Raw genomic sequence first — 13334 nt, forward strand, 5'->3', positions numbered from 1 at the left:
GATCCAGAAAGTGAAAGAGCAGAGTACTTGATCTTTGTGGATTCTTTCTTCTCTAATTTCAATGACCCCTGCAGCTCCACCCGGCCTTCTATGGTACTTCTTTCTGTGAGTCTATTGTATAGAGTTCCCCAGGGGCTTGTGTGAGCCCATGGGAACTCCCCAGAGACACACCTCCTGCCAGCCCCTTTGGCCTGGGGTTGAGGAGGAGAGAACCAGGCAGTGTTGCTGATCGCATGGATTCCCTTTATTGAGCTGAACTAGTTACTGGAGTCAGATCAAGTCACATTTAAAAGCAGACCATCCAGTTGCACGGAAACCGATTATATTCATTACAGAGTTTTAATCACTGTCCGGTGAACTGGCAAATCCAATCAAAGCATTAGTCTTTAATTAAAAAATTAAAAGGAAATATTCAGACAATAGCCAAGCAATCACATCACGATGCACAATTATCTAGAATTGCAATTAAAAAGTAGTTAACTGAAGGGGGGGAGAGAAAGAAAAACAAGAAAGAAATAAAAAAGAAGCAACAAAAAAATCACACTAATCCTTAAAAAAAACTATCAATATAATACATGAAATAACAAAGGACAATAGCCTCAAAAAGCAGGTTTCTCTAACACTAGAAATGTAGTCTGCGGCGGAAACTCTAAAAGCACACTAGCTGTAGCAGGACAATAAAAAACACTGAGCATGGAATACTTTTAATCTCTGCCATTAATATTCATTTCCAGCTGCTTATAATAGCAGCGCCTCATGGCCAAATCATTAGAGTTTTACATCTGGGTTGCAAATGACACTTTGATTGGATGTAATGTTCAAATGGCCCTCCCCACGGCGTCTCCGGCAAGCCTTCTGCGGAGAGGTGTCCTGTCGCGAGGTCCCTCACTGTGCGTGCTGGCTCATCGTGTGGTTCTGCAAAGGCGAAGAAAGGAGACACGCATGAGGGCAAAAGAATGGCGATCATGCCTGTCCCCTCCCACCCAGGGCATGGACGCCGAGAGCTGCAGAAAGCGGCTCGATCATTACAAAACAAAATGCGAAGTGCTCGGGGGACGCAGCTGCCAAGGCGTCACGTCGATCCGATCTCGGGGATCGGTTCCTGTTGCTGCCAACCTGGGTTTTCTGCAAATTGTTTTTTATTTATTTATTTATTTTTATTTATTTATTTAGAGCATTCGGGTCGTATTTAAGGGATGGGGCCACGTGAAGGGAGGCGGAACAGCCGGGGAGGTGGCAATAATGAGGACCACCTCTCTTTCTCTCCAATGGCGAGGAGGAAACTCTGATGGCCTGCAGGCTGCCTCTCCTCCCCATCCCCTCTCGGTCCCTTGCTCACTGCTCTGAGCCACGCAGGAGGAAACCGCAGATGTGCAGAGAAGCGCGGCCTCCCAGAGGCACCCGAGTGAGCGCAGACGCGCCAAGGCGGTGGGTGGCCGTCGCCCGTGGCCCAAGCTGAGGACAAGTCACCCAGCAGGGAGGGTCCTGGGAAGAGCCTGGAACTAAACTCCCAGGGAACCTGTCACGTGAGAGGGCGGTGGTGCGCTTTGGTCTCTTGGGCCTGGGAAGCCAGGGCCAAGGTGGAGCCCTGTGGCCAAACGCTTCCCTCTCGCCACAGCCCACGCACATCTTTCTTCCTGCCAGCTCCGGTGGGGAGGGAGAGGAAGGTAGTGTGGGTCTGTTTCCACCATAGCCAGCAGCCTGGAGATAGGGCTGGATTTTGGCTTCTGAAACCTGGTCCTTTGCTTCTTTTCTGCCAGTAGTAGTGCAAAGTCAGACCATTATCGTCCCAGCTTCAGGCAGAGGTTGCCTCAAGACACCCGGAGATGGGAAGCAACATTCTCTAGGGACAGAGCTGCAGGGCTGCGGCCGACCCCCTTTGCAGGCTTTTTAATAGAGTCCTGCCTCCCAGCCTAGGAGCCTAGACTCGTCACCGGCAGAGAACAGCAGCCTGCATCTCTGCTATTAACCACTAGGGGGCAGGAGAGGCGTCGCGTCTTTCTCCCGGACTCCAGGTCTGGCTTTCACAAGGACCAGAGGGCAGTTATGGCTGGCTTTTCCCTCCAGAGTTCAGGGAACCTAGGATGGATGGAGATGGAACCACAGGCACTCTCCAGGATAGGGTTTCTTGGCATGCGCGCAGGCCACATACGACCACAGGCACATCACTTTCGACAAAATAACAGCCCACCAACAGTCAGCTAGGACCCAAGAAGGGCTGATCCGGGCCACTAGAATCTAGTGTCCTACACCCAGTGGGTATATCCGTTCACCAATTATCCACAGCCTGCTCCACACTCTGCTCCAGGCTAAGGCCCAGATTGTCAGCATGACCTCACACCTCAAATGGAGGATCTAAGGTCCAAGGCAGATTGTTTGAGCCAAAGATGGACCGCAGGTGGTTTCCATGGGAACCCCATCCTCCAGTGCCGTGACTGCAACCAGCCGCGTGGAACTGAAAGCATTCTATGCACAGATCTGCCCTCCTTACAACTCTCCTAATAACCTCAGCTGCCTTAACCCTTCCTCCAGTTGCCCTCCGAAGCAGTTTCTCCTACATTTCCTGTGACACACCTCCTACCCAGCACCCACGTGACTTTGTACTTCGGCCTGGCTGCCCCTGATGAACTATATGCAGAGCAACAGCACCTGGCCCAGGGCTGGACACATGCTGAGCTTTTCATGCCCGGTGGTAGTGTGTCGGCACAGCTGCCCGGGAGCCAGACAGCTGAAACAGGCGTACAGTGCTAGCCCACACCTGAGTGGAGAGACAGTGTGAATGTGGAGTAGAGAGTACTCAGCAAATTCTCCTGGATAGGAACCATGTCCAAGGAAAGCAGGAAGCCAGACAAGACCGTTGAGGGTCACTCGTCTCCATTTTGGAAGGAGTGCCTGGGAATGTAGGGATATGAGCAGCCTGGTGTAGGGATGCCAGCATGTCCTATGTCCTTGTTCCACCCTTGAGGTGGAAAGCCATGCCTTGAACCGCTGGCTAGGAAACTGAGAATAAGTAACACTTTTGGGAGCCTTCTTCTTTCAAGAGCAACAGCACACACTTTTTTAGATTAGACGTATAAAGGAACTCCCTCCAAGAGAGTTCTAAGGTAGACAGGTAAAATTTACCTTCCTAAAGTTTTGCTCTTACCAAGGAAATCCCAGGATGTCACAGCAGAAGGAAATCAGACTCAATGCTCCAAAGGCAACCAGTACCAGAGTGCATTCAGCTTTGTGCCATTAAGTACCTGCTGGATGACCTGCTCTGAGCTCAGCACAGTGAGGATAGGGAAGACTCCAATGGACCCATCTCTAAGGGGTCAAGGTCACAGTGTGTGTGTGTGTGTGTGTGTGTGTGTGTGTGTTTGCACATAGGCTCTTTACAAGAGTGCTCATCCAAGAACTGCTTCATCTAAGGGCAGTCTCTGAGAAGGCAGAAGTGTCAATACCCATCACTAGGCTTCTCAAGCAGCTTACCGGGCAATCTACAGTAGCTCCTTTCCCAGGCCAAGCATTCCTTCAAGGCTTTTGAGGGCTTCCTCCAAGCCCTATGGTGCTTGCAAGGCCTTCCTACCTCCATGTCTTTATTTATGCTTCTGTTATATTTAGTCTCTTCAGAGAAGGGTAAAAAAAAAAAAAAAAAAAAAAAAAAAAAAAAAAAAATGAGTGTTTAAGGATGCTTTCATTCTTCCAGTTGAGCACTTCCCAAAACCATAAAGGTTGGCAATGGGCCGGCCAAAGGCTGAGACTAGCCTGGCCAGGATGCCTGGCACCGGCAGACCTCACTGCCTGCCAGGGAGGCACAGGTGTGGGGTAGAGAAGCAGGTGAGGGAAGTAAAGCAGAGGCACACTGGGCAGCACTCCTGTACACTCGCTGATGGGGTCTCTGTGAAATCCTGACTCAGGGCCTCTTCCTGATGTGCACAGCTGGTGTCCGACTCGGCTTAGCTTAAAAGAATACCCTCTGTGGAAGTTCTTTTGCCCATAAAATCTTTGTTGGGTGACAATCACTGCCTTCTTGCTGGACTTGCGTTGGGTATGTGCTGGGTACAGGAACGGTGGGTTGTGTGTGGTCTAGTGGAAGGACTGTTCCCATACCCCAAAGCACATGGAATGGGCAAGCGTGCTAGAAGGTTACATAAGTCCAACTCTGGGTACAGAGCCAGAGCTCTACACCCCCACAGCCCACAGTTTTATGGTCTGGATCTGCTAGCCTGCAGGAGCCTGCAGGACAAGGATCCTATAAAGTCCAGATCCTGCAAGAGCAGGAATCAAGCCATAGGGTGCAACCTGGTCACGTCTCTAGGTCTGGGTTTTAGGTTCTGTTCCTTGGCCTGGACCTTGCTTGGCCTATGAGACCTGCCCACCATGCTTGAGGAGACAAGGGTTGCAGTACGTTGGTTGCTTAGTAGCATGAAGCAATAAGACTTCTGTCCTGGAAGCACAGATACAGGCTGTAGAGACTTCTCAAGCCCTTAGATCCCTCTTGGTGTTCTGATAAGCCACCCTGCCTGTGTGCCAGCTACTCTAGAAACAGTCACCTATCCACCGAGTCCTAGCACCCTGCCTGCCTCTTCCCAAATGTGCTATTGATACTAGCCACTCTCCTAGCTGACCACAAACAGGCAGACAACTTTAGTGACCTGTTAGGTATGTCAGTGGCGAACACGGGCTACACCCCGTGTTCAGTGTTAGCCAGTCATGTGACCTTGTAGCAGGTTTTTTTGACCTCAATGTTTGTGAGTTGCCTCTTTCTGAAATGCCAGGATAACTCAGGAAATGGTGGTGTTCTATGGGATCTACCTTCAGACAAGTTCCTGGGACGGAAGGACTGTTTGCTCTCGGCTGGGACTACTAAAGGTGCCAGAGTCCTGCCCCCTGCCCCGTGTCCCTGCCCTCAGGATAGCAGGAGCTACGGGTTCCCCTTCATCAGATCTGGCTGGATACTTGCTTTCCTGTTTCTATAGTAGAGTGTGTGATGCGGTGACCAGGAGGGCCCCAGGAGATGCTGCAGCAGATGGAGAGGTGCACACCAGCAACCATCCACTCATCCACCCATCCATCCACATCCATTCACAGGTGTTCACTGAGTCCGTGAGGTCCCAGGCTGTACACTGAGCACATCCAGATAAAGACACCCCGACCCCTTCTTGGTGGGAACAATGGCATGATAGAAGTAGGGAGTCTGGACTTCGACATCTAAAACGCTAAGGAGGCAGGGAAAAAAGGACTCATTCCTGAAGACCCAGCCTGTGTTTATGCAGAGATACACTTACTCTCCACTCAGAACATCCTACATCCCCTCCCCACCTCGCTCTCTTTGTTCAACTTGCATGGTTCTCATCCACTACCACGGTCCCCATTCATACACTCCCTGGTCTATGGACAGGGCTACCTTCTTGAAGCCACTTCTCAGCCTCCTCACCCAGAAGAGACTATTTTTCCTCATATACCCCTCGCTGGCTGCAGCTATGAGAGGCCCTTAAGGGGCTGGTTTCACCATGGCTTCACCCACGTAAGACTAGGGACCACACCCTAAAGTGGCCTAAGCTTGGAAGATTCTGTTTTCCATGGAAGACAGCTGCCTTAGCCCAGCTTGGCTGAGCAGGGCTGCCGCAGGGCTCCATTCATTATGGGCCCATTTCACAGTCAAGGAGCTTGGCCTTGGGCAGTGGACAGCAGAGAAGGAGACAGGGTACAGGCCCGCCTCTGCCAAGTTTCCAGTTGCAGGATGTCACACAAAGCAGCAGGGAGACGGTTTCTGATAGAGGTTCACTCAGGAGAAGCCTTCTAGCTGCTCTGCAAGATCAGCTTGAGCTAGGGTTTCTACTAGGGGTATGTGTGTATGTGTGTGTGTGTGTGTGTGTGTGTGTGTGTGAGAGAGAGAGAGAGAGAGAGAGAGAGAGAGAGAGAGAGAAACAGATAGACAAGACAAGCAGGAGAGACAGAATGAAGGATTACTTTGGCAAGCAGGATTAACCACTCAAGCATCTTGGAGGTGTGAGTAACACCGAAAAAGGCCATGGTTCACAATGACTGGGGCTGTTTGGCTCCCAGCAGGTTGGACACCACACACTTCGGTAGTGTTCACTCATCTGAACCCTCAAGAGCCCCCATAAAGTACTTGCAGCCCTCTATCCCTGCTGGATAGGTGAAGACTGGGGTGCAGGGTGCTTTGGGCCCCGTGGTTGAGGGTGACGGTGCAGGACATACGCCCACACAGTGTCTATAGGCCCCCTCTGCCGCGGCACCGCTCTGCCTGCGAGATGTGAAAAGTGCAGCATATGCTGGGGGAACAATGAATAATTCAGCTTGGCAGGAGCGCAGGGTATGTGCTATGGAGACAAGCCTCCAAAGGAAGGCAGAGGCCTTATTGATGAGGCTCCGCGATGCCAGACGAGGCAGCTTGCCCTTAAATCTGGGCCACTGGGAGCTATCAAAGGTATTTGAGCTGTGGAGTTACATGACGCAAGACAGAGGGAGAGCTCATGCCTCCACCCAAAAGGTGTCTCAGCAGAGGCTCTTCATCTTCCTCCGCTCCCTCTCGTGGCCTCCCTGGCGGCACAGACTGTCACTTGTCTGTCCCTTTGGAGAGGGTGCAGACACAAGCAGCTCTGCTCCCCTCTCTGCTGTGCATCACCTGGGCAGCCCCTCTCTGCTTGTGAGCACTTATTTTTAGCAGCGCTTGACAATCGTCCAAGGGTCTAAGACGAACAGATGGCCTGTCTTAAAGGCTCGTATGTTCGCTAGTTTGCACTTCTGACAAACGGTGCGCACACTCGAGAGCACCCCATAAACAGCGCCGAATGAATACTCACAACACAATTTAGCTAATGCACGTCATTAAAATTAGGAGTGAGTGATGGCTGGGGCTCCCTATAAATGCCTGCCAGTGATGTGCTGCTCCCTGGGGAGGAGGGGCGGGCCTTACTAGACTTAAACCCTACTTCCTCCAGCAGCCCCCTTTGTCACCCACTTACCCCCCAGGCCAGAGAGAAGTTTGCCACTGTGCAAGTGACATCCAATTTGGCATCAGAGTTGAGGCTGGTGGCCCAATGGCCTGGAACAAAGCCCTAAGGTGACCTATAAGGAACAGGGAGGGTAGCAGAGCCTCCATAACACAGGGAAACATGTGGGGTTTGCTGGTCCCTTCTGCCTAGCCAGCAGCAAGGAGGACCGTGGCATCTGACACTGCAGAGCAGCGGCAAGTGAACTTCAAAACTAAGCTTAACCAGGAGAACTAGAAAGCAGGCATGGGGACCGCCTACCCTAGTCTCAAGAGGTTGCTTTGGGGGACATCCAAGAGCAAGAACAGATTTAGGGATCCAAGGAACACCTTGCAAATAGGAGGAAGACCTTTGACCCAGACTGCTAGCTAGTAGCTTCTCCCAGAGGCTGGCCAAGCCCATCCTCCAACCCTTCATCCCCAGGACACAGAGACTAAAGGCCCGGGGTCTGCTCCACAGCCAGTTTCATGGGTAACAACTGTCTTCACTTGGGTGAAAAGACTGGTGAAGAAGTGAAAATACAGAGTCCAACAGACTCCATGGGAAGGTTCCATACTCCTGTGCTTTAGCAATGAGACCAGGATACTAAGAGAGAGCCCCCACCCCAGAGTCACCCCTAAAACAAAGAGCAACATTAGCTGCTCGGGAAACCTCAGTCTTAGGGAGAAGCACCTCCCATGTGAATGGGCCCAGTTGGTCTGTATGTTTAACATGAAGGGTAAGACTCCAGAAGCCAAGCGAGGGAAACCTGCAGTTTTATGGCTGCGGTCACACGCAGAGGGAGGTGCAACACCCTCAGGACTGCTTCCGGGTCTGTCCCTGTGAACCAACAGGGTGCATGCTTGACCCAAGCCCTGAGGAAAGTTAGCAACCGCTTCTCCAAAGATGGGCATTTGTGTATCCAGTGCCAACTTTTCTGTGTACACTGTTTCCCCTCGAGCAGGCTATTGTACTGGCTCACCCTGAACCTGCTTAGACCAGCTTGCTTAGACCTTGGCTCACAGTTCTCAAATATGAATTGGGCCTTGGGTGCCTTCTCTCAAAGGGCCCAAACCAGATCCCTAAAAGCAGATTCCTCAGGGCAAACACGGAGCAAGCCTGTCTCCTAGAAAGTCAAGCTAGGAATAGTGCTATGCCACAAAGAGATGTGGGGACCAAGAACAAGCCGAAGTTCAGACCAGACCTTCCATTGATTGGAGTCCAAGTGTCCCCATGCCATGAGGCATACACGCGGCACACAGGCACAATTGAAGCAGCCTGAAGGTAGTTGTGGGGACTAGGCTCAGGAAAGGCTTTTGTCAGTAAAGAAAGGGGCTACATCCTGGAAGAGCTGCTCTGGTCAGGTTGCCTGGGCTCTGCAGGAGATCTCCAACACAAGATGGGTAATGCTGAGTGCAGCATGCACCAGGGCAGAGCGATGATGGGCCAGTGGGCCCTCTGTCAGCCTCAAGAGCTCATGCTTGGTAGGAAAGACGCACAGCCCAGCTCCAGATGAGGCTGCCATGCAGTGTGTGCTGGTAACACCGCATCTGCAGACTTTGTCAGAAAATTGCAAACAAAAAAAAAAAATTTTTTTTTTTTTAAAACTCCAAATTTCCTCTTCGTTGAAAGCAGCATGAAGCAAGCCAACCACATGTCTCAGCTCAGCCTGGCCTGAGGCCCCTCGAGTCTTCCAGCACACTAACTGGGCCAGGGCTCCTAAGGCCGGGCCGTCTGGGGCAGTGCTCTTTCATGGCAGATGGCCACAGTGCTATGTAGGGTCATGGGACTTGGCATGGCAAGGCTCCGAAGGTGAGGATGGAGAGCCCAGTTGTGAGGTCACTTGCTATATTCTCTGAGTTAGGGATGGTTTCGGCTCCTCACTGCTGGTGCTGCCTCCAGTGCGGCTGAGAGGTCAGCTTGCAGCCTGGGCAGCAGAGAGAAGGAAGCTAACATGAGCGAGAGAAGCAATCCCTGCCCCGCCCCCCAATCCAGAACATGCTGGACAGTCGTCTCCAATGCAGCCAGGATCCTTTGGAGACTTTACATTAGGCAAAATAAGCTGGTCACAGAAAGATGCATACTGTGGGAGTCTTCTTGTTTGGGGTCCTGAGTTTGCCCAGCTCACAGTGCTGGGACAGAGTTTCAGGCTGGGGAGACGAAAGAGTTCTGGGGTTGGAGGAGGGGAAGTCTGCATGGTGCTGTATGCCTCTCAGGGCCACTGAGCTGTACGGCAGAATGTGGAAGACTTCATGTTACACGAATGGACCACCTCTGAAAGCCAAGTAGCTTAGGATAAATGAGAGACGGGTTTGTACTCGGCACCAGGGACAGAGACCCAGGGCCATCCCTATGTGGTCATCTCATACAATGGTCTGTGGGCACCGTAAGCTGGGTGAACTGAGCCGCAGCATCCCTGGACACCATGTCTCCTGCCAGCACCTGCAGACATTGCTTGCAAGGCATCTCGGTGTCCACGCCGCAGAAACCCTTCCTCCACACCAGCAGGACTGACCTTATCAGTGGTATGCCCTACTCTAGGGGGCAGGGGTCTGCGGCTCAAGGAGGTGTCTGCATTTTCTCAGCACTGACAACGAAGCAAGGGACAAGCATACTACCTGCCCACCTTAAAAAATGTGGGGACAACCTGGAGAGGGAAGGCCATTTCCTCTTGGCTTGTCTTCCACTCTCTCGGCAGGTTGTCACTGCATTCATTCTCACAGAATAATCACACCTCACAAACCCAAAACCAGGGCAACTAGCCAGCAGTGGGATGGAAGACCAGGAAATGAGGGCCGTCCTGGAAAATCTAGGTCGCATGGTCACTAATTATACTGAACACGTATGTTCAGGTCCCCGAACTGCTCTGGTGCTCTTAGGTTCTGTAAATGATGCATGAAAACTTTGATCCAGATCTATGTCTACTTTCCTCCAAATTCCCTCTAAAAAGATGTTCCTGCATCTTCAGATTTTCTTGAAAATTATCCCTGTCACCAACAAAGAATTATTCCAGCAGATATTCTGAGGGTTGCTGAACTCAGAAATACCAAGCCCAGCACCTGCAAATGGCTTCCAGGGACCACGTGGTTCTGCCCCTTGCCCACAGCAGCCTCCCCACCCCCAGGCTGCAGGGGCAGGAGTCTTGAAGATGGTCCTAATTTACTGTGATGAATTGCGGCATGCACCACTGATCCACACTGCAGCTGAGACCCATTACAGCTAATGATCACCACAGTCCTCATGTAACACATAGGTGTGTACCCTTGCCAGTCCCAACGGAGTCACATACCACAAATTGGGGGGCACAGGGTGATTCCCCCACTTCTGGGATGTTGCTTTTATAGACTACAGCTCAGCCGGCAACCAAGGTCACGGCCAGTGTTTCTGCCCACACACCTGCCCAACCTACACCAAATGGGTCTTTTCTAAGTTTCCCTTCTACCATAACAGAGTTCACTGGTTCCATGAGGCAAACCTACAATCATCCGTACTTCTGGACTATTCCATCCCACTCAGTGAAGCAAAGGAGTTGTGTGCATGTGTTCTAGTGGAGTGTGAAATGAAGAGCACAAGGCATGGAGGGGGCTGGAAAGATGGCTCAGTGGCCAAGAGTATTTGCTGCTCTTGCAGAAGACCTGGGTTCAGTTCCCAGTACTGGCTCACAACCATCTATAAACAGTTCTGGGGGATCCCACACCCTCTTCTGGCTTCCTTTGGTTCTGAATGCATAACACACAGAGAGAAAATATTCACACACACAAAATCAAAATAAATGAATTTTTTTTAAGAGCATAAGAGAAAGACACTCTAAATGCTGTATACATGGGGGAGTAGAGAGATGGTTCCTTGGTAAAGAGTGCTTATTGCTCTTGCAGAGGACCCAAGTTCAATTCCCAGTACCTATGCTAGGCGGGTCATAACCACTTATAACTTCAGCTCCAGGGGAACCTGAGCCCTTTGGCCTTGGGCACCTGCGCGTGTGCACATACCCACACCGAGACACAAACGTAACAGAACCAAAAATAAACCGTAAATAACAGCTAATATATGCCCCTAGATGGATCAGTGGGTAGGTGTGTGTGTAGCTGCTGGATGGGCAGATGCAGGGTGGGAGGGTGGATTGTGTGTGCCTCAAGTTTGAGTGTCCGGTGAATAGGTGGGTTGCAGGTGGTTGGACTGCCCAAAGCACAGTGGGCTCTGGAGTTCAAACCTGGCTCTGGTCATGCACTTCCTCTACAAACCCAGGCTTATAAGTTTAGTTTACACATCTGAAAGGTGTGGCTAACTGTATCTACTTTATACTCTTGTTCTGAGGGTTTAAGTATACAAAACCGGTGAGACAGCACACAGCCCTGTGTCAGGTGGGGCAGCTGATGGTTGCCATGGAGGACTAGAACATCTGTAAAAACACATGTGAATACAAACAAACAAGAAACCCAGCCGGGTGGTGTGGTTAAAATACACACATATACAACAACATGGGGCGGGGGGTTGGAGGTCTCAGGTGGTGGTCTGGGTCTAGACTAACCAGCTCTGTGCACCCAGGAAGTGAATTAACCTCTGTGTCTTGGTTTCTGTATCTTGACAGAGGCATTTGTGAGGACTGGGTTTTAATGTTTAAAAGTGCTGAAGATAGTGTCTGGCACTTAATAAAATGCTAAATAGCATTGGTTGATGATATAAGGGGAACCTTCCTGATTTGAGAGACAAAAATAATTATTTAGCTTCAATAACCTCCAGCCCTGGGAAGTTTACCTTCTGCTCTGTAAGATGTTTGAACTTGTGGTGACAGTAACATTTCTGTGTGTGTCCCCTCAGTGCTATGTGAGTGAGAGCAGAGGAGGTTTTCCTGAATAAGGCATGCTCCCCTGTCCCACTAAGAACCCCACAACCCTGTCACCTAAGCTTAGCCTCTTATTTCTTCCCCTCCCTCCACCACAGCCCCTACCAATGCTATGAGTTATCTGTCTGAGAATATAATGATCCAAGACTCATTACAACCAACACATGCCCGTGTACTGGCTATCGTGTATGAGTCCCTACTATGTGCTGGAAGCTGCTCTTCACGCATCAGCGCCACTTTTCCAACATCTCCATTTATCTGATGAAGAAACTGAGGCTTTCCCTCGGTCTTTCAGCAAAGCAGTTATCCAGCTGGCCAGAGGCAAAGCTTGTCCCTTGCTATACCTTCCTCCTGCTGTCCCCCAGTGCCACCTAAAGGCCACACCAAACCAAACCCAGAGCTAGCCTAGACCAACCCCAGCTAGCCCGCTCGATTCTGTGTAAACTTCAGTGGCAGAGTGAGTGTGGCCCGCTCACTATTGACACAGCAAAATTAATTTCGTGCCCCACAGCCCCCCGCCCTTTGCTCCTTTGAGTGTTCACGGGGCTGCTGACTGCTGCTGCTGAAATGCCAACTTGCATTTCTCATCATTAATTTCTTTCTAAATGTCATTAGTAATTGTTCCTGCTGCACGGAAGAGTACGATCCTAGCTTCCACCAAGAGCACCCTGGTCTCCTCTCTCTGGTGGGGGCTGGTGGGGACCAGGGCCCCTGCCACCCCAGAGCCCATCCTCCTAGCAGGAAGCAGCCAGCCACGCCTCCAAGAAGATGTGGTTTGAGCAAGAGTGGCCCAAGCACACGGAAGCCTATGCAGGGTACTGGAGCAAGGACAACCGGCCCAGGAGCCAGACTGCCTGGGTTTGTCTCCACCCCTGCCCAGGTGTGCGTCAGCCTTCCACTCGGAAATGGTCCAGGCAACTCTCCAGGTTGCATGGGGACTTTGCTGAGGGAGACAACGCAGGTTCCCACTGAGCTAGGCTCACAGGCTCTCTCATATCCTCACAGTTTCTTGTCTCACAGCATCAGGGCTGCAAGCAAGCTCAACTCTGCCACTTACATACAAGCTGTGTGACGTGACACCGCATCACTGGTGTCCCTGAATCCAACCTCAGGAGGCTGTGGCAGGAGGACAAGAGTTTGAATCATACCTTGGCTATATAGCAACAGCCTATCTCAACACAGTCAAAGTGAAATGGTAATATTAATTACCGATGCCCCCCCAACATTGCCCCTTTATCATGGGAATCTGGGCAGTGGCCTTTTGTGCAGAGGCAGTGTTCCCTCTAAGAAGGCTGCTGTACCCCAGGTCCTGATGATCAGAAGCCCAGAGCCTTACAATCATGCCCTGTTCCTGTTCTTCATGTACATTTAAGACCCTGTCTCTGTCCACGTGGGGCAAAGCTTTGCAGTGTGCAACCCTCTGTGAGCACTGAAGCGACATGTCACCCACTGTCACGGGCATTGTCACTGTCACTAAGAAACTGAAGGCATTTAGTCCTGCCTGAAATGGC

The 13334-nt window shown here is 51.2% G+C and overlaps 1 protein-coding gene across 3 annotated transcripts in view; it reads right to left on the minus strand.

The window, feature by feature from the left end:
* Nucleotides 1–257: 257 nt before the first annotated feature.
* The window catches only part of ZNF423 (zinc finger protein 423), a 286423-nt gene continuing 273346 nt past the window's right edge, over nt 258–13334 (minus strand). For all 3 annotated transcript variants that reach the window (XM_080937369.1, XM_080937371.1, XM_080937370.1), the window contains one exon: nt 258–915. In XM_080937369.1, coding sequence (XP_080793495.1) covers nt 886–915 — 30 coding nt within the window. In that variant the 3' untranslated portion in view covers nt 258–885. The remainder of the gene's footprint in view (nt 916–13334) is intronic.

This window comes from Micromys minutus (assembly GCF_963924665.1).
Source record: "Micromys minutus genome assembly, chromosome: 24".
Classification (NCBI taxonomy): domain Eukaryota; kingdom Metazoa; phylum Chordata; class Mammalia; order Rodentia; family Muridae; genus Micromys; species Micromys minutus.